The following is a 22,156-nucleotide window of genomic DNA, read 5'->3' on the forward strand; positions in this document are numbered from 1 at the left end:
TTATCTGCACCTCTCACACCCTTTCAGTTAAATGGGAAATACATAAATGTTGTACATCAAAGAGTTTCCTTCATTAAAATGTGAAAAATAATTTGTGTACTTTAGATGAAAGGTGTACTGGGACTGTGAAGTATTCTGGCAAATTTAATTAAATCCCATAGTTATTCTCTCATAAAAATAAGCTTTTCTGGGAAAAAAAAGTTATTAAAAATTTAACTGACTCACAGTTAGGATTTGGCTTTTTTTTATTTTTGCAAAATCTTTATCTTATAAACTGAACCAGTAGTGAGTACAAAAAATATTCTTAATGACCTATGTGTAAAGTTACATTTCCAGAAGACAAATTCTCAGTAAAACTTTCAAATGAAGAAGAAAAATCACCAAATAATCATGCATATAATTCTTTATGGGCTGCAATGATCTAAAATCAGAAATGAATTTGCTATGCAAATTTTAGTAAAACCGAAAAACCGAAGGCTTCAATAGTGAAAGATGGGAAGATCCAGCCATCACTTTGTGGAGGCAGAGAGCTGTTGAAATAATATACAATCAGATTACTCTCAGGCCAATGTAAACATTCTTCATAATTAGTCCTGACATAAATTAAAGCAGGGAATCTTAATTTCATTCTTTATAGTCTCTAGTAGAATTACTCATCAGTGTTAATGGCCATGAGCTCAAGTTTATAACTAAAATCTGATTCTTCAATGGCAAAAGCAGCCATCTAGCTTGAGCAAGACCCAAACCTCAGCCCCAGAGCTGCACAACTCTCCATTCCGTCACCTCAGAAATCTGTCACTCGTACATGTACAGTGAGCACATTTTGCTCAACTCCAAGATGAAAATATCATCAAAGTAACTGCAAAGCATTTCCTCAGAGAAGCAGCTTCAGGTTGCCTCCCTCTCGAGGGGGATGTTGTGGTAACCAGACTGCCACCAGTGGGGAACAGCTGCAAAGCTGAGATATAGCTGGCTACAAAGATATTCATAGGATCATAGAATTATAGAATTAGAGTTGGAAGGGACCTTGAAGATCATCTAGTTCCAACCTCCCTGCCATGGCCAGGGACACCTCCCACTAGACCAGGTTGCTCAAAGCCCCATCCAACTTAAACACTTCGAGGGATATTGTTTGGTTAGTATCTTCAGGACATGGTACAGAAATCAAAGAGCAAAAAATCAACATGTGTATCTAAATGGAGGGGCAGGTGAGCTCCACAGCATGTCCTAATGTCCCCAATCATTTAGATGGGGGATGCACTGGAGGGTACCACAGCTCTCTGCGGACCCAAGCTCCCTATTTTCTTTCTTGTTCCCCCGATGCAGAAAGCACGGAGGAAACCAAGCACAGTCCTACATCTTCACATACTTTCCACTCCCATGGTACACTGCAGCAACACTTGCCCAAGCAGAGGGCATGTACCACCAGCAGGACTCACCCAACGATCTTTCACCACCTGGGGTAGGACTCACCTCACCTTAGCCGAGCAACATATTAATGTCCAACCTACGTGAGACATTTAACCAGAGGAGCAAAACCATAGGAGATGACCACTGCCCCATGTGATGTGTCCAACTCAATCCCCACGTCACCTAACTACAGTGCCAAGGAGCGTAGCCCAGGACCTGGTGAGAGATCATGCAGTTTCCCACCCCACATCCCTGCCTCGTGCTCTGCAAAACACTGGAGGTGCAGAGCCTACAGAGCTGTCCTCAAAACATCTTCAGAAAGATGTGACAAACTCGTAACCACAACGAAATAGATCTATCCCTTTTTTGTTACGCACGGGCAAAACAATTAGGTTGATGCCAGTGGACAACTTAACTCTGAGAAACACAAAAATTTACTAATGCAACGCCTAATGCAAAACAACTGAAATGAAAACTCCCTCCCAACATGCACTCAGTTTGGCTTTCTCTCAGTTATTTCTTATTGGCAACACTTCAATGCTAATAAGACACCATAAGTGTATAAAATGTAATAAATATGTTTACATTAAACAGCAGACTACAGATTAAAAGAATCTGTTCCATGAGCTATAGAAGCTCATCTCCCAGCATATATTTTCAGGTAAACATGTACGTATGAAAAGAAAGAGATCTGACAGTAAATTACTTTTTTTGGTATTTTCTTTTTACCTTGCTGACAAAGACCTAACAAGTTCCAAGACCTGAGTACTGAAAATAGCCAAACAGCCTTAAAATATGACAGAATTGTTTAGCAATGAGAGCACTGAAACATGGGAAGAGCTTTCCAAGCAAGAGCCTGTTTTGCCATTACTTGTAGTCCTTGAACTGCAAACAGCTTCATAAAAAGCATCTTTTAATCCGGATTCCAAGGAAAATCCTGGAGTCTGCGTATTTACTGAAGCAGGGGAAGAGATGCGTGGATTTTTTGATAGTCCAGTGTTACACAGAATCACAGAATTGTAGGGGTTAGAAGGGACCTCTGGAGATCACCTAGTCCAACCTCTCTGCCAAAGCAGGTTCACCTAGAGCAGGCTGGACTGGATCACGTCCAGGTAAGTTTTGAGTATCTCCAGAGAAGGAGATTTCACACCCTCTCTGGGCAGCCTCTTCCAGTGCTCTGTCACCCTCAAAGAAAAGAAGTTTTTCCTCATGTTGAGATGGAATTTCCTGTGTTCCAGTTTGTTCTCATTGCCCCTTGTCCTGTCGCTGGGCACCACTGAGAAGAGGCTGGCCCCATCCTCTTGATACCCGCCCTTTAGATATTTATAAGCACCGATGAGATCCCCTCACACTCTTTTCTTCTCCAGGCTAAACAGACGCAGGTGTCTCAGCCTTTCCTCCTCAGAGAGGTGCTCCAGTCCCTTGATCATCTTTGTAGCCCTCAGCTGGACTCTTTCCAGTAGTTCCCTGTCCTTCTTGAACTGGGCAGCCCAGAACTGCACACAGTACTCCAGATATGACCTCACCAGGGCAGAGTAGAGGAGGAGGATAACCTCCCTCGACCTGCTGGCCACACTCTTTTTAATGCATACCAGGAGGCCATTGGCCTTCTTGGCCACGAGGGCACATTGCTAGCTCATGGTCAATTTGTTGTCCTTCAGGACTACCAGGTCCCTCTCTGGAGAACCTGTCTCTGCTCCAAACCAACCCCATGACCATAGAATCATAGAATCATAGAATGGTTAGAGTTGGAAGGGACCTTAAAGACCATTGAGTTCCAACCCCCCTGCCATGGGCAGGGACACCTCCCACTAGACCAGGTTGCTCAAAGCCTCATCCAGCCTGGCCTTACTGGACCAACTCTGTCCAGTTCTACTTCTCCCTAAAAAAAGCCACACAACCTGCTGCAAGGGTCAGACAGCAGGATGTGTCCTCAGTTTTACTGGCCACTGGACATTCCTCTCTCTTGGACTTGTTTCAGAAAAGGATTAGGCAGTTCATCAACGTGGCTTCACTTAATCTTAGACACTGTTGAAACATCTCCCTCTGTATGTCCCAGGAGGACAGGATTGCTCATACTGCCTTCCACATGCTCATAAGCTTGCAGTTTTGCATTAACAACACTTCTCAACGCCCCTGGGCTTCCATTCGTGCCTTGGAAGAGCTAAAATGGAATTTTCTCCAGTTTCCTTTGAACTACCATGAATTGCTCACATGGGAAGGCAGATCACAGTCTGAAGTGATGCCAGCATAAAGCTGGTGCTCAGATGCTCAGCTTGAACACCAGACACTAGAATTCAATTTTCCTCCTGTCTCATCTCACTGACTTCCTTGTGGCTTGGTCCCACCACTGCCTCTTCGGGCATAAGCTTTCTGCAGAAGCACTTGTGTATAATTTAGTGGACCATGATGCACAGGATAACGTAGGGGTCGCTTCTGGGCTTACACGTTAAGACAGAGAATAACAGATCACACGACAGTACAAAATACTCTTGGAAACAAATCTCAAGGGTGATAAAGGTGACGCTAGATAAAGATAAAGCTAGGAGGAAATACAAACTGCACATTTCTTTTTTAATAAATAAATTACTCGGAGATTGAGATGAAGTGTCCTATCATCAGGAGCATCCTGAATAATAAAGGAGATTCTCTAAACATTTTCCAAAGAAGGGAAAATATGCAAATTACAGCTAGCTATAAAAATCGTACATCATGAGCTGTTTTATGGGGTATAAAGCCAAGAGAGCTGAACAGCTTGAATGGAACAATTCTGCTCGACTGGCCTTACTTAGGAAACTTTGAAAGTATGTCAGAATGATACTAAGGGCCCTTTAAAGTAAATATTTTTGTAAGCTGATGTATTGTTTTAGGGTCCATATTATTAAATAAAAAGTTAAACAAATTCACTCCACTGAAACCAAGACAAGCCTTGTTCCTTTACTAATTTACAGCTATAAATGGCAGGGAAATTATAAACACACAGACACAGAATTTATCGAAAAAACTTGTTTTTCCACCACAACTAATTTTAAAGAAAAAGAAAAATGCTAACAATTACTTCCCTAAAATTGGAAGTCATAAATGAAGGAAAGCTTGCACTATTAAAAGCTGCCAGAGATAATTCACAGAATGATAACGCAGTACCGCAGACACAGAAATAGCTGTTCCCAGGAATGCTTTATTCATGCCTGACACAGATACAGGATGACAGACCAGATTTTGGCCAGGACCAGGCTCTGTGATCTGTCTGGCACACTCCTTCCCAGAGAAGCTGCCCAGGATAGCCATCACGGCTGGGATAAGGACCAACGATCTCCAGTCCTGAGTGGCGGCTGCAAGTGCCTCCTCCCATGAGTGTCCCTCTTTCCTGAGCCACCTGCCACCAACACCCACTGGCACTTCTCTTCTTGTATGGCCCGAAGTTACTTTAAAAACTGGTTTTAGAAGCCAGGTATAATTCACTGGCTCTGAAATACTGGCTCTGGGTAATGAAGTTTGCCTACACTCACCAGGAAAATGAAGAACACATGTAAAACTAATACCTCAAAACAATTCTACAATGAATTCAATTCTACAAGTGAGTCTGCCCAGATTTACCCACTAGCTCCTACACACTTTCATAAAATTAAGAGTGAGGGGAAAAAAATCATGCATCACAAACCATTTTCGTTTTCGTTTCAAGGAAATGCTAGTAATGGCCCCACATAAATATTTATCAGACCACTCAAATTGTAATAAATGAAAGTATCCTTCAACTTGCATACACAATAACTGAAGACTATTTTAGAAGACGGCGACAAGATGCAAAGAGTCTGAAGCAATAAATTTCCTTCCTTCTGCCAGACAGATATAACAGTGCAGGCAGGTCTGTTTTATTGTAAACTATATTATCTAGTGTTTCTAGTTTCCATTATTAATCGTTTGAAGACATGATTAAGGTTTTCCAACACCGACTGGCTTCTTTTTAGACTCTAGCCACAGTTTGTCAGGAATTTCTATCACTTATGAGGGACCTTAAAAGGTATCAAAACAGAAGATCCGACTGCTATCCTTGGCACTATAAATAAATCCATAGAGTCTGTAATAATTTGCACCCCACCTCCATTTAATAGTATCTTTAAGATTTCAGCACCATGAAAGACAGGCTTGGCTCATTCATTTGAATTTCAGGAGTGAAAACACCTAAACATAACAAGTTAACAGGGTCATCTCCAGCTCGTGTTCTAACCAAGGGGCCTCTATGGGGGTGGAAATTAGTGCCAGCTAACACCTAAATTTAAAGTCCCACTGAAAATCAGAGGACTCAGAATCCTGAATAACCTTAGGAAATGAGGTTAGTAAGTTTTGAAGGCATTGCTTAAGTCCATGCTTATGAGCTTTGCAAGAAGATTAAGGATCCCCTAAGCATTTCATTAATACCACTGTTTTATTTCCGTGTTTTATTTCAGTAGGACTTAAGGAGATGTTTCAATGCTTTCCCGAGAAGCAGAAAAAGACTTATTGCTTCAGTTTTCCCTCCTATGCAGTGGAGTTAGTCATTCCTTGCATCCCAGGGCACTGCCACACCAACCCTGATCAATGCTACGGAAGTCCCTGCAGGAGAAGACACTGAATGTGTCTAGTCTCTCTACTCCTCTAAAACTCATTTTGTTAATTTGCTATTACTAGTACATCCACGGGTAGCGTAGGGGTAAATATAGAAAGTCTTCGAGTGCCAGGCTGTTACATCAACTGTGCACAGAGTCGAAACACATGCCAGACTAAAAAGTGGAGTTTGAGTCAAAAATGCTGTTTAGCTGAACCATAAATCATTAAAAAATGAGAAGACGTCAGCATTTAGGCTAGGACTGATCTCATCTAACTCAACCTTTTGAGAAGTCAGTAAGTCTTGCTAGTTGTCCAAGTCCCCACAGCAGCCAGAAAAGAGGTAGTGCTAGATGGCAATTAGTCACCCAAGGTAGGTGGTATCAAAAACCCGCAGGCATTTGCTGGAGGCACCACCAGCTCCTGAGAAAGCAAAAATACACCATTTTGCTGTGATATCAGCACTATGAGGGTGTACATACCAGAGCTGAGAAAATCTAGGGCTTTATGAAGGCAGTAGAAGACCTCTGACAGAGCCCATTTCCAGAAGACTAGTTATATCTATTAGAGCTCTCACTAGGATGAAAAGTCAGAGAACACTGTCATCTCACAAAAATCTTTAACAGATCTCTGCTCTTTTTGTGTTACAACAATCTGGAAATACAGAGGTTTTTTTACACAATTCTCTTCTAAGGAACTGCAATTAGCAGACTGACAAGGAATTTGGAGAAACACACCAGGCAGGAAGTGGTACTAGAGATGAAGAAATGCCTCAAGCCTCTCCTGAGTTGCACAAGCGGAAGGTAACCACCTGCTGCCACAAGTAAGGGCAAAGCATCAGATCTTGACGACTTTCTATAGATGAAAAAGAGGGTGGGATGCTCCTGTCCAGCATCATTCTCAGAAAATGAAAAATCATAAAATATTAGCTGCATAATTTTCATCTCTTGTACTCCTAAAAACCTTCTTTCCTTATATTTAGAAACAAATTTTTGTGCAGGTTTTATATTGAAAGACCCTGAAATTAGGCTAAACCCATCAACTGGTAGAGAGCAGTCTCCACATATTATCTAGCATGTGAACCTGACCCCATATATTCTTGTTTATACTTGATTTAGAGTTAACAGGGATGGGTGACATTTGACCAAAGCAAGGTGTCTAGTGTAGACCTCTACCTCTCAGCCAGTCATACAAGAACCTTTCATAGTTCAGAGAAAAATGTACATTTTTAGAGCATGATTAATCCAACTTATTTCATATTTTTACTTTAGGGCAAAATGAATCATGTTTGCCAACTGCCCATTTCTCTCTGTTGACTATAAGGAAAGCCTGCAGTGACTACAATGACTAGTTCTGACTGTAGATGACCATACCTCATCATACAGATTACATCTCAGGAGTCCAAGAGAATGAGAGAGATGCAAAAAAAAAAAGCGGTTTTGAACAGAACGCAGAAGGAAGAAGCGAATCCATAAATGGCAGGATCACATCACACGTCCCTCAGTGCAGGGATCTTAAATGGCAAGCTTGTGACATTTATACCACCAGTCAATAAATAGGCCAATGAAGACAGAATATCAATGAGTTTGAACCGCATACCTAGGCTGGGGACAAACTTAATCTCCATTGAGGCAAGAATCCACAAATAAGAGTTTGCTATTAAAATAAATGTTCTTTTCTTATTTTTAACCTCTAGAAATGTCTTAAACCAGTTTTTTAGCTGGGTTTTTATTTAGGGTTATTTATTTAGGGTTTTTATTGATTTACAAATTTGTACCAGCTCTGCCTCCTGGTAATGGAAAGTAAATCCACTGAAACAAATTTGGAAGTGATTCACAAAGCTGTGGGACCAAATACATGTAAAATTTCACTTTATCAAATACTTCTAGTTGGCAAACACTCGCTGTGCTTCTGATTACTACCACACATGAACTAGAGTATTTAACAGTGAATGCTGTAATGCAGCGATGATAATCCTCAAAACCCATTCTCTGTGACACAAGGCAAAGAGCACACTGTGGGAAGGAAATCCCAGCTCAGTCCCATGGCACATCTCTTACCAAACTGCAACAGTACCAGGATTTGCACGTACACTCTATATGTAGAGATCCATATTAGCCAATATGGAGGAGACTCCCAAGCTCGCTGATCACAAACCACTGTTCAGTCCTGAATGTAGAAGAGTCTGCTGTGGCACCCACACCACAAGCCGGGTCAAGTTCAGCGGAGTCAGATGCACCTCTATGCACCTGTAGACATTTATAGTGGAACAAGAACAAAGTCACCGTGCCCACAAGCGTGCGGCAGCATGATGTGGTGTGGATCCACCATCCAGGCCAGCTCCTCTTCGGTATCTCGGCACCATTTTCCCTCCTCAGTATCAACACACCCCAGGGAGCACAGGCACATCTCAGCACATGGGGTGACACCATTAAGATGGAATATTGCAGAAGAATAAAAATAATGCACTCAAGCAGAATTTTGCCGAAAGCACAGGCTTGCTTGGAGTCCAGCCTGCTCACATATCAGGATGAATTTGGCCCAGTTTATATCCTAATGATTATAATGGATACTGCAGTCTTCTTTTCATTAAGGTAGCAGCCAAAAATATTGATTTGTTGTACTTTGCGCTCCTGCTTACCTTCACAAATTTCAGGAGAGACAGTGCATAAGCCAATAGAGTTGGTCAGTTTAAAAGTGACAAATTAACTGCGCTGAAAGTAAATAAACAGCTACCTCTTTGTAAATTAATTCAATATGTGACTTGAGCTCTTCTCCACAGCTAGAAAGCTGATTCATCATTCAGCAGCATTTAAGTTACCATCAGTTCAACAGCAGAGTATTAATGTTGTGTCCCCTTTGACACAGCAGGTGAAATTCTGCACTCGGGTTACAACAGCTCAGCTTGGAGTAACTCCTGAACCCTCAAACCCCGCTCTCCATGTTGCCCTGGATGCAGTTATGCAGCCAGTGTTCTCCGAGTGTTCTCCGAGTTAGTTTCTAGAATGCTCAAAGTGTATTTAACAGTTGGGTAAAACAGATACAAAAAGAATCCAAGAGTCTTTTGATCTGCTGGATTATGAAGTGTTTTCTGGAGCGGTTTAGTGAAACAGCACAGGTGACAGGGCTGTCAAATATTTGACAAATATTTGCAACTTATAAAGTTCTGGGGGCCGTTTGTGCATTCCCCCCTTCGCCCCCCCAAACTAGATTTCAACTCTGCAAAGAAACTAAGCATATTTAACATGGAGTTGAGTACAATTCCCACTCATGTCAAAATATGATTTGTGCTTTACTGAACAGGGACCATAACCTATTATAGGCTATCACCCTTACTAGTCTAGGTAAAGGGTAAAAACCCTGGTTACTTGATTGATGAGCAACATGCACTGATTTACTCTCCCTAACAATTCCTTTCAGTTCAATAGACGTTGAATCCTGAGATTTTCAGACGCTGCGGCATTTGGACCACCCTCCCATTGCTTTATAAATAATCTGTTTAGCTGAAGTTTGTATTACTCAATGAGAAGGTAAGCCAAAATTTTCAAATGCAGGAGCTTAAAATTGAAATTCATATACAACTGCCTAAGTAATGTTGCCTGAATGCCTTCAACTGCCGTTAGTACTGTAAGATATGTGAGTTCTTAATGTTTCTGGAAATTAGAGTAGGCACCCTCTTTACTTCCGACACTCAAGTTTGATATTTCTGGACACAAGATTTTGACTGTATCATCTGTGTACAGCTGCAGTAAAGAGACTATCGCACAAATAGAATAAAAATATTTTTCGCTGCTTATGCTCAGACGCGATCCACAGCATTTGTAATGTCGTCTGTTTTTCATAATGTTCAGTTTAGAAAGTTGACATTTGATTAAACAGTTTGAATTTGCCAAAACATACATTTTAATCTTATGTTTTAATACCACATTCTCAATTAAAAGCTTTAGAAAAAGACATACAAAGTCTGCTTAAACCACAGTAAACCCACAGACCTAACATATTTAATATAATTTCTGAAAATGTTGACTAATATTTTCTAATTTCCTCACTACTTCTAGTACCACAGCTGCACCACTATTCCCAACAGCTATCAGACATTTAAGCAGCCAGCTTGCTAAGTGTTTTACTAGATAGCCCTTTATACTTAATATTTTCCACATTTTCCAATGGGCTGGCACAGTTCAACATCTTGAAAATCTTCACTCTAATAATACTGTTTTCTAACATCCATGTTCATAGTACCACCACCAAGGGGAAGTTAGCACAGCTGGTTTACAGTTAGCATCTTTCCCTGTATTTGTATCCTTATACAAGCATTCCACAACGATGAACACCGTGCTACAAGAAAGCCTATTATATAGAATGGCGTATCATTCCAGACTGCTAACTCCCATGCAAACTTACTCCCACCAACAATAAGAACAAGACCACAAATAGGTTTTAGCATGAAGTAATTCTCGTTTCTTGCTCCTTATTTCCTTCCATTGGGCTTAACACGCCATTCAAGGTCATGGATGTTGTGACTCTGTGGAGGTGACCTGAGTAATTTACAATGATCAACAGATAATACAGTGACTGGAAGCAAGTCATTCCGTAACTATCACTGCTTTCTAAATGGAGTCATCACATAGCTGCTGAAAAGGAATGTGTGTTATTTCACACCCACAGAGTGATGAATGTAACCAGGTAATTAAATCTTGTCATTGCTGTGCCTGGAAAATCCTTATTTATAATTTTATCTTGCCTGTTAAGAAGAACTGAACTTCTTGTTAAGGGTAGAAAATAATTACACCTAAGCTTTGCTTCTGCAAAAATCTCTATGAAGTGAAAAGGAAATTAGAAACAAAACTCACCGGTTTCTTCATCGATGCTGAATCTCCCCAGGCCACTGCCGTCCCTGATGGAATACTGGATCTCTCCATCCCTTCCAGAGTCCTCGTCTCGAGCAACAACTTGCAAAACACTTGTACCAATGCGGGAGTTTTCCTTTACAGATCCAATGACGGCAAAGTCAGGAAAATAGGGGGTATAGAGATTTTCATTAACATCCACCACTTCAACTTCCACAAAAGACACAGAAGAGAGAGAAACTGGGCGCCCCTTGTCCTTTGCGCGCACAGTCAGGTTGTAGAACTGCTGCTTCTCGTAATCAAGCTCTTTGTTCAGGCGGATGGCGCCACTTGCTTTGTCTATCTCAAACCGCCCATTGTAATCATTCACCAGCGAGTAACGGACTTGGCCTCCCAAGCCGAGATCTGGATCATGAGTTTCCAACCAAGCTATGACAGTGCCCACTGGCAGGTCCTCAAGGACCTTCACGTTGTAGCTGGATGGTATAAAGGCTGGAGAGCAATCATTGACATCATCCAAAAAAACCTTCAGAGGCACAACGGAAAACTGCTGATGGCCACTCTCTGCTTTGTCCCTAGCCTCGATCTTCAGTGTATAGTTTGCTTTTGATTCCCGGTCTAGTTGATCAGCCACGTACACCATTCCTGTGGAACCGTTGATGGCAAATTGATGGGTGTCTGTCAGTACTGAGTAAGTCACTTCACCATTGGGTCCTAGGTCTTTATCTCTGGCTTCTACTTGGATAATCTCTGTACCAAGACTTGTACTTTCTAAAATATTAACTGAGTAACTGTCCTGTAAAAAAACAGGCTTGTTATCATTTGCATCCTCCACAGTGACAGTCAACAGTCTCCACGCAGATTTCTGTGGATTACCTAAATCATAAACTGTAATATTAAGGAGATAGAGCTCTGTTTTTTCCCGGTCTAGGGGCATAAGAACATTAAGTATCCCCGTCTCCATGTCAATGTTGAAACAACTATCTACATTACCATCAGAAATAGTATAAACTACTCTCCCATTAAAGCCTGAGTCTGCATCGTAGGCTTTTATCCTCAGGATGGTGGCACCAACTGGCAGATCCTCTGAAACCTTTGCATCAGTAGGGAAGGATTTGTCAAAATGTGGTGCCTGCCTGTTCACCGAATAAAAATCAAGAAAACCATCTTCCAAATTCAGCTTCACATTTGCTTTTGCCTTTTTGAGTAATTTTTCTGCTAGCTTCTGAGCAACTCTAGTTTCTCTACAGCTAAAGGTTTTTGAAGACACTTTCCCATGAACTACCGAAATGTTAACATACATAGCATCAGCAAAGTTCTCTCCATCAGTTGCCGTTATCTTAAGGCCAAAATTGCTGTTCTTTATGCCAGAGTTAATTAGAGATTTTTTAAGTTGCAGGACACCAGAGTCAGGATTTAAATAAAAAATGCCGAGTTCATTTCCAGAGATAATTTTGTACTTCACAAGCTCTAACTCATCTATGTCTATGGCAGAAACAGCAGTGATGTGACCACCAACGGGAAAATCAGATGAAATCACTCCCTGACACGCCACTTTTTCAAAGAGGGGTTTGTTATCATTGACATTGCCTATGTATATGGTGACATTCACCTCGCTTTCATGGCGGTAGGGAGAACCCCAGTCGGAAGCTCTCACAATGAACCTGTAGCTTTCTGGTGAGGACTCAAAATCCAGTTCTTCAGATGTGCTGATGACACCTGTAAACTGGTTTATTGTAAATGGTAGTGAGTTCAGACTGGCAATGCTGTATGTTATGTATCCATTTTCTCCCCTATCTTTATCAACTGCTGAAACTGCCAAAACGCTAGATCCCACAGGGACACTTTCATTGACAAATGAGCTGTAGGAAAGCTGCTGGAACTCCGGAGTGTGATCGTTGGCATCCTCTAACCTGACAGTGACCTGTGCTTTCAAATCATCACCTTTGTTTGTATATACTTCTAATTCATAGAGGTCCTTCTCAATGATTTTCAAAGGACGAGCAGTAGTAATAAGGCCTGTGTTGGGATTGATCTTAAAATACTCAGCTTCCTCACTTGGAGATAGTTTATATTCCACACCCTGTGGCTCAGGCATTAGCTTAACTACTGCAACCACCACACCAGGAGGTGAAAATTCACTGATCGAAACATCATATGCTTCCTTTTCAAACTTCATGGGGATACTTTCTTTCTTGGGACTAGCAATGTGGACCAGTTTGACTGCAGAAAATTTCTGAGGAGATCCTTTGTCCTTTGCTTGGAGAGTCAGGTTACAACCATAGGGGAAGCTGTCCCAATCAATAGGCTTTCTTTCTTTGATTTTGTACTCATTCATCCATTTACCTTCTTTAGTCAGAAAGAACTGCTCTAGTGGATCTCCAGCAACAATAGAAACAGATTCGATTTCTCCATTGGCTCCTTCATCTAGGTCGTCAATGTTAACAACTGCATAGGTAGGCTCCTTGTCTGATGAGAAGGGAATATGGGTTACTACATTTATCGTTGGGGCATGTTCATTTATACGTTCAATGTGAACATAAAGCTTGGCAGTGCTGCTTACACCATTGTTTCCGTAAAGCTTCATCCCACGGTCCACAGCCAAAATCTCAAGATCGTATCTGTTTTTCTCATCATAGTTTAACCGGCCACTTAAGGAGATAACACCACTCGTAGGATGAACTGAGAAGAGATCAGCTTTGTTTTTGAAGTAATAATAAAATTCACCATTGGACCCAATATCTGCATCTGTTGCAGTCACCTGTGCAATGCTAGTCCTTAAAGGAGTGCTTTCTGCTATCGTGACAGAGTATGTGGTTGGTGAAAACAAAGGTCTTAAGTCATTCATATCCAAAACCTGGATGTTCACTTTTGTCCATGCTTCCAAGTCCTCTCCTCTGACAGACCCTTTCACCATCAATAAATAGTTGTCCTGGATTTCTCTGTTCAATATAGCTGAATTCCCACCTTTAGTCCTTATTCTTAGGAAGCAAAAGTCTGCAATGATGACTTCCTCTGCTTTAAAAAAGCCCTCGTCATCGCCAGACACTATCCTGTACTTGATGTCCCATGAAAGGTCAGCCAAGGTAATGCCCATCCTTGTTTGACTGTTGACATAGGTCCTGGCTGCTGAATTCTCATACACCGTAGCATTGTAAGTGGAATGTGTAAAGTGAAAGCCAAGCGGGTTGGTCCCATGAGCTACCTGGCAAATGGAGGCCAGGAGCTTGACAATCAGAAGGGCAAGGCATGACGGAAGTGGCTGTGAGCCTGACCAGCGGCCCATATTCACCTCCATCACATCATTCTTTCACCCTGTGATAGAGAGAGAAAACAGGAAAGAGTTGATCAAGCGATAAAAACTGTTCTGTGAAGTGTCATGTCGAAATTACTTCTTAAATTTCTAATTAAAAATAAGATATATGCAATAACTAGTCACTGCTTATTTAACAAAACAGGAAAGGAGAACTATACACACACACACAAAAGCACCAGTTTTGGATTATATTTTTACGTGTTTGTGAGTGTGTAATATGTATGCGTGCACATAATACATAAATATATATATGCATGCATATACTCTTTTTTAACATAAAAACCCTATTAGACCTTACCACATCTATACTCACATGCACACAGTACAGAATAATAATCACAGTTAAAAAAATTATAAACAGGTACACACATTTGAATAAGTTTATGTAAGCAGATGAACCACACACAGAAATCATTGTTTTTATTTGCCAGTAGCTCCAACTAAGCCTAAACTTGTTTGCTTTCAGAGCACATTGGAAAACGCATTTTTAGTCCCAACATTTGTAAAGAAAACGGTATTTTCATTATGTATGTAGCACTGTAACAGTCACATGTTATCAGTCTTTTTAAGGACAGTTAAGAAAGATCACATGATGGATGAAATTTGAGACACCAAGAACAAATTAGTATATAACAGTCACTACCCAGACATTACTTTAATTACAGACACCTTCCAAAAAAACAAAATTAAGGAAGAATTATAGGTAATTAAATGCAATTGCATACACATATATATATGCATACACATACCCAGATACTGAGAAAGGGCAAAATACAATGAAGAAAATAAAACTGCTCGAAAAAGCTCCCAAGTGAAGATCTAGGTTAGGAAACAACACAGCTGAGATAGCCTATAGGATTTAACTCTACCTTTGCATAGGTACCATAACACATCTGTAATTATCGTCACCACTTTCCACCAAATACACTGGGTTACCTACCCTGAGGCCACAGATAAACACTTTTTCCTGTGTGTCCAATAAATGCTCCATTCTCTGGGTACTACTGCCATCCCAGCCTAAGAAAGGTGAAAATCCCCTCCAATCTACTGCCTGTCCTGCTGCCAACGAGCCACCCAGACCACCAAGAGCATAAATGCATCCTTGCTCAGCTGAAGTAAATTCCAGTTTACATCACATTTCACTTTGGCAACTCCAAGCAGAATTTGGCTACAAATAAGGCACTCGGCTCCATCACAGGCAGTTTGACTCAATCCAGTCTGTCCCACTCCAGCCACCTGAAAGCAGTGAGAGCTTTTCCATTTATTTCAAAAGGCTCATTATAAATGTGAGTATTCAAATGCAATTAATAAGCAACCATTTGGGGAAGATTTGGAGTTCCTCCATTCAGTCCTGCTGTGGAGCAGCCCCAGTGCCTCACTTCAGGGATCTAAATTGGGAGGTTAAACAGAGACAGAGTGAGAGGAGACACTGGCTGAAGGTTTCAGAAGCTGGGAGTCAGGTCCCACTTATTGTTTCCAACTGAAGGGAGAGGGAAGGAGCCTGAGAAAACGAGGCAGGGACTTACAGTGAGGCAGTATGAATAAGCTTCTTTGTTACAGAGCACATTCACTGCTACTCGTGAAAATCATAAAAATCAATTTAAAAAGGCAATTATTGAAAGACCCACTGCACACATACGTTGTTCTCATTGTCATTTAAAAGCTGCTTGAAAATGTAGTTTTCTCCAAGCTAGAATACAGAGTGGAAAAGGATAGGAAAAGTTGTCGATAATGACAGGGGTTAATTTAAATTTCCAACATGATTTCAACATCCCCTAGGAGATTTATAAATTATATGCAAGTTTTGGAATATGAATTCATGTTAGTTATCACTTCCAATATAACTGAATGACTATTGCACTTTTAAGTACTAAAGACAATCAATTTATTGCTCTGATGTTATAATGTTCACACAAAACACTTAACTTCCTGATCCCACACTCTATATCCCATTGCTTAACACATTAATCAATTTGATCAATTCTCCCAAGTGTTTGTCAAGGCACTCATCTTTCAATACACTTATTTTCACAAGCAGTTCTTCCCCTGTTTTGCTTCTTTCTTATTTTCTTTTCTATTATACCAACAAACAGAAAAAGGAAATTCTTTAAAAAGAAAATAAAAATGTAAGATTGTATCATCTCCTGGACCTGCATTCCCAAGTAACAGGCAAATCCCCACAGAACTACAAGTGGCATTTTCTTTTCTGAATATCCCCATTCAATTGATGTGCATTTATCATATGAGTCCTATGATTAATATCTCATCCCATACAGTTTATATATCAAATATGCAAAATTCTCCAATATGCTTCATTTACACGAGGGACCAGGTCTCCCCGTGCTCTCCCCATGCTCAGGTTGATCCCCAGGAGACCCAGGATGAAATTTTTCTACTTCAGCTAGGAAAAATTTTTTTATTGTTGTTGCCATTTCACTCAGCTGAAAGATCAGAGCAGTGGCACCTTATTTTTCAGCACAGCAAACATTCATCAACTTAATCCACCAGTGTGAAAATATAAAAGTCCCTCATTTTCATGGAGCTTTATATGATCACTTCGAGTACTGCCACTAAAAGCTGCTGCTTCAGCCTAGCGTGGGAGATGATGCTCTCAAGTAGAAAATACAACCGATATACGGTATGCTGCCAAGGAAAAGCCAGCCAAGGGGAATGAGAAATTTTAATGAGAGAGACTCAACTCGTAACAAAATAAAGGGCCGTGCCTCTTCTGTCATGTGGAATTATTAAAATACTCCACAGACAAATCATTGTGTTGCTGCCTTTCACCAAGAGCACTTCAGCATCCTCCCTCCATACTGCAATACCAGCCTCTCCCCACTGCCAAGAGAAAATGAATTGTTGCTGGTTTACAATGGAGACTGATACCGTGTTTCATATGAGCACCCAGATTTCATTTTAATGTAGCTCAGCAGCTTCCCAGAAATAGGTCTCTTTGGAGTCATGAAATTAATCATATTCTCCTATTTACGTCTCATTTGATGGCCTAGTTTCTCCTGTCCACACCACAGTGCAGCCTGAGCTGGTTTCTCTCTGTCATTCATGGCCATGAACATCAGGTTTCCAGGTTCCCCATAATCAGAAATCAGTTTTCCTGAGAATTTCATTGCTACAAGCAAAAATTATTTAAAACCTTACCTTCAGGTTAGCCATACCCAAGGTTACAGGCTCTGCCATGGCAAACAGGCATCAAAGTAGATATTTACAAAGCTATGTGATTAGAAGAACCTAATGAAAAAGTTGTGTATATCCCAGGCAATATAACATGACAACCTTACGCTCCCATTCCATTTATCTATTTTTAAAGAAAGCCAGGGCTAAGACCTAATCTCAAACATACTGCTGTAAATCCAGTCATGTCAATAGTCTACAAAGCTTTAGTGGTTCAGTGCAATCAGGATCAGTTGTGAAACACTAAATTCCATCTAGAAATAACATATATAGTGTGTGTGTGTGTCAGTGAATGCATGTTTTAGTTATGTATGCATACGTATACCCAAACACACAATTTGTGTATTTTTAGGTATAATTTCAGGGTTGGCACTGGAAAAATTGGACCTTCACATCAGGCAGCACTTTCAGAGTTTGATTTCATTTCAGATGTGGTATGCAGAGTTGTAACAAACTCCTCATTGAAGTTATTCATCTATCCACATATTTATATGGCCATCATCATTATATTATTTGAAAGTCCCAATGGATGAGCTATTAAACTGCCACTTGGGCTACCCAAGAATGTTTTATTCATTTACTGAATTCCTTTCTTCTGGAGTATTTGTTTTTAAGAGCTCATAATACATACATACTCAATGCACAGGAAATGTAATGCGATAGGTTACAGAAACAAAGTACAAAGCAACCCACCGTAAATTAAGAGACATTTCTTTAAAGGCACTTCTTGTCAAAAAAATGTTATGGTTTCAAGTGAAGAGAAAGGTTGCGATTACTTGTGCTTGATTTTGAAACGTTTGGGCAGGAGCTACTCAAAAAAAATAAAAAAATAATCCTCTGGTACTGCTCAACATGGTTTGTCTGAAGAAATAGTTCTAAGAGCAGAGACAAAAAGAAAAGAATCTCCTTCTAACTACCCAACAGGGTGATGAGATTGTGTAGAGGGTCTAGTATCTTTCCACTCTAGCTCACATTAAATCATCTAGTCTTGAAGTGGAAAGGAAGGAATGGAGAAATAGAATGGTGTGTGTTGTTTTTTAATACTCTTTAAAAAAAACTTGAACATCACGGAGAACTCTGTAATTTCACATTCAGTTCTCAACTCACTTTCCTTCACTCCTTGAAGAAAGACTAACTACATGACCCAAACCTTGTAGAGTAGCTGCAGGGACCTGTAGGTGGCTGGTGCTCCTTAGAGGAATTGCGAGAGGTATGAGCGTCATTCCTTTTTCTCATCTTGGCTCTGGCAACCTCCAGTCTGGGCTGCATCCAAACATAACACCCCACCAGACTGAGAAGGAATAGTCAAGTCCCAGGAACTGCCAGGATTCCTGCACATCAAATCGTGGCTCTAATTCAATGCACAGATATGAAACAAGTGCTGTGTGATTCTTTGTTTGATTCTCTCTCCCAAGACTAATTCTTCTAATCCCAAAGATCTCCATACCATAAAATACTTGAAAAAGAAAATAATGCATATACCTCTTGGGTAAACTCTGAAAATATTAAACGAGTGCCAAAAGGACTTTTAGAGAATATAAGGAATATAGCAGGTAAATGTCTTCAGCAGGCAGAATGAATAAGCTTTTAGCAGGCCACAATAGGGAAAAGAAAAGAATATTTTTCTCTCTCTCTACTTATTCTCTAAGCCCAATTACACTCTATGAGATAAGGATAAGCAATGTGACTAGCTAATACAATACAACTATTTAAGACTTTCTACAGGTCCTTTGAAAGAGAAGACAGAAGAAACCAATCTGTGCTACAACTTCCATCTTCACAACAAGGACCCAGAGAAGATCTTACCTATAGGGTCCTCTGGGCTGGGAGGAGAAAAAACCAGTTTCTCAACTTCAGATGATAAGTTTCTGAGAGTCAAGGTATTTATGCACCTGTGTTCATGGGAAAAGGGGTGAAAAAACCTTGGCTTACGGGTTTTTACCTTGATTTATATTTCTCCTGGATAAGCTGGGAAAGGCAGGGCACCTCCTCACACAGGACAGGAGTGGACAGGACCTCATGGTATGGAAAAATACTACAATTTGAAATCACTCCTCTTTTCTCAGGAGAGTTGTCACAATTCCCTTTCAAAGGGTAGCTAATTCTATTAAATAAGCAGCTTTACAGCAAAACCTTATATTTTAAACTATAAAGATATTTTTTAGGAAGCAGAAGAACATTAACTTCACATGCACACAAAGTCTAACTAGTATGTAGTGAAGCGATGCATCTGCAGCAGCAACAGAAGCTCTTGATTTTGTTAGATGTGACCTCAGTTTTACAAGTAAATCGTTCCTTTCACTCAAACGACAACATTGGCAGTAGCCTACCTATTTTTACGGTCTAATCATCAAAACACCAAACCTAAAAGCTTGTCACACAGGCAAATCCATGCCCCTGAATGGAGCCTCTTACTCACAGTGCTATTTTCTATCACCAGCAGCAATCTGCCGACACAAAAACTTCTGCATGACCAGGCCAGAAGGACCTGCAAAAAGTGTGCAATGAAGATCAAAAAGTTTTCTTGATTGGTTTGTAGTTGTTACTTATTAACGGCTTACATGAAGCTGCATCAGTGATAGGAAAAGATGTTTTTCACAATTTGTTGTCAGTATTTCAACAAGGAGGTGGGAGCCCATGTAGGTCAGTGCCCTCTCCTGGAAGGAGCTTTTTCCATAGTGCAGAAATATGGAAAACTTTCCCAAACTCATGGAAATTCATATTTAAGGCACATGGAAGATATTAACCTAGGAGTTTAAAGACCAAGGCATCATTCTAGCAGCAAACCTCTAGCACAGACTAGACATAGCCATGGATTTTATAGAATCATAGGATGATACTCTCCCCTCATTACATATCATTTATCATTACTGCAGTATTATTTAGCATGTTGTCAAATGAGAATAGGGAAAAAAGCACATTTAAACTTCCTCTAGCCAGACATCTTCCTTGAGCTGTACCCCACAATAATTCACCCAGCTAGGAAAAGCTAACAATTTGCTGGCCAGGAAAAGAAATCAGAATATAGAATAAGAATTTAGAATTTGTGCCATACAGAAATGAATTTAAAATGTGTATTCAACTCTAGGCAGAAGGGAAAAAAACCTGACTGACACCGACAAATTTACAACAGGGGATATATTCATGGGGCTACCAGCTCCCCGATGAGCACAAAGATATCATTTTCCATGTATATGATTATATCATGATGTGTTTATCCCAAAAAAGAGAAGATGAAGACAAAATGACCATTTCTGCAGAGTAAGCCCTTGCAAGAGACAGCGCTATAAATCCTAACCTTCCTTAGAGCTGCAAATCCTCCTGCTGCCTGCATATAATTTCACACGGGAGAAAGGCCGCTCAGCATGTAGCAAGTGTAATTCCAGGCCGTCCCTAGGAAGTGAAGATTTAGCCACCCAGCCGTATGTTATGAATAACTTTGTTTTGCTAGCAGGTGCTGGGGATTTTTCCATACAACACCAATTTTTGTCAAGTATCAGTTCATCAGCAAATCCTTCCACTTGCGAGCAGGAGCCAGGCACCATTTGTCTTCCCAGGGAGCGGGTGCAAAGGTCTGCTGGACTCTCCCTTCCCCCCTGAGGATGAAACGTGGCTTGGGGAAATGGTCACGGGGGAGAGAGGAGGAATAATTTGCCGCCATGTGAGATCTGTCAAAAGAGAATTCCTGGGAGCCACCTTACAAGAGATTTGAGCTTGTCCCTTGGTGGTCTGCCCCGAGGGAAACAAAGACTGATATCCAGTTTTCATGCTTTGTGTATTTCCAATCCCCCCCAGGCTCCTGATTCTTAATCACTGCAAAATAGGGAAGATTTGGGGCAGTCTCAAAATGAGCCAGTTATTTTCATGGGGTCTATGTGCCTCTTTATGAAACACTCTCAAGGATACTATTTCTTGCTTACTTGGCGCTCCCCCCCCCCCCCCCCCCCTTAAGTTTATCTCATAAATCTACTTTGACCACCATCCAAGGAGCCCTGGTTTGAAAGCTCTTTCTAGGTACAACATCTGTGTAAAAACTTCAGGACTGTTGAGTCCCACTCCTGTCACTGCTGGTCTTTCCCAGCTCTCCCTTCACCACATGTTAACGTGGATCCCCCCAAACAGCCAGTTCTTTACCGAGCTGCACCCCTGGACATTGGGGGCAAGGGCTCTGCTCTCACACCCTAGAGATGCCGAAGACCAGTGGGCAGGATCGTACCCTGCCATGCAGCACCTTCCAGCCCCATTGGGACTTCAGCGGGATTTATGCAGGGCAATTCAACTGGGCTCTTTCCAAATGTTACCCTTACTATAATGCAAGTTGTAAATAAATCTGAGACCGGAGAGTGTTTTGTAAAAAACCCTACAGCAATCCAATCTCTACTTTTTACAATCCCCAGTGAAATGTAGCAATAGAATAAGCACTACGAGAGCCGTGGCGCAGCACTGATGCAAATGTGGTGTCCCTGCAGCCGAAAAAGCATCTTCCTCCTTTCCCACGCAAAGTCCAGTTTCCATCCTGCTAACAGAAACTATTTCGTGGTAGTTTTCCTGCAAACCCATTCCCGCTAGTCCCAGGCGCTGCCGGCCGGTGCCGCTGGTCTGCTCTATGTTTGGGATACTGCACATACTCCTTCTGACAGCTTGCACAGGCTTGTATAAACTATTTGGAAACAGTTTATAGTAAGAAAGAAGTCTATGAGACTTACAACTACTGTTTCCAGGGCCATAATAGGTATGTAGGTGTAAGGACTGGGGTAAGCTGCTACTCTCAGAGAAAAAAAAATACTATATATTTCCCTAAGACACT

At 41.0% G+C, this 22,156-nt stretch overlaps 1 protein-coding gene across 2 annotated transcripts in view; it reads right to left on the reverse strand.

Annotated features, from left to right (window-relative positions):
- Nucleotides 1–14,142, reverse strand: part of FAT3 (FAT atypical cadherin 3) — a 334,054-nt gene extending 319,912 nt beyond the window's left edge. For both annotated transcript variants that reach the window (XM_074152937.1, XM_074152928.1), the window contains exon 1: nt 10,848–14,142. In XM_074152937.1, the coding sequence (XP_074009038.1) occupies nt 10,848–14,142 (3,295 nt within the window). The remainder of the gene's footprint in view (nt 1–10,847) is intronic.
- Between the last annotated feature and the right edge of the window lie 8,014 nt (nt 14,143–22,156).

The sequence above is a fragment of the Numenius arquata genome, chromosome 1 (genome assembly GCF_964106895.1).
Source record: "Numenius arquata chromosome 1, bNumArq3.hap1.1, whole genome shotgun sequence".
NCBI lineage: Eukaryota > Metazoa > Chordata > Aves > Charadriiformes > Scolopacidae > Numenius > Numenius arquata.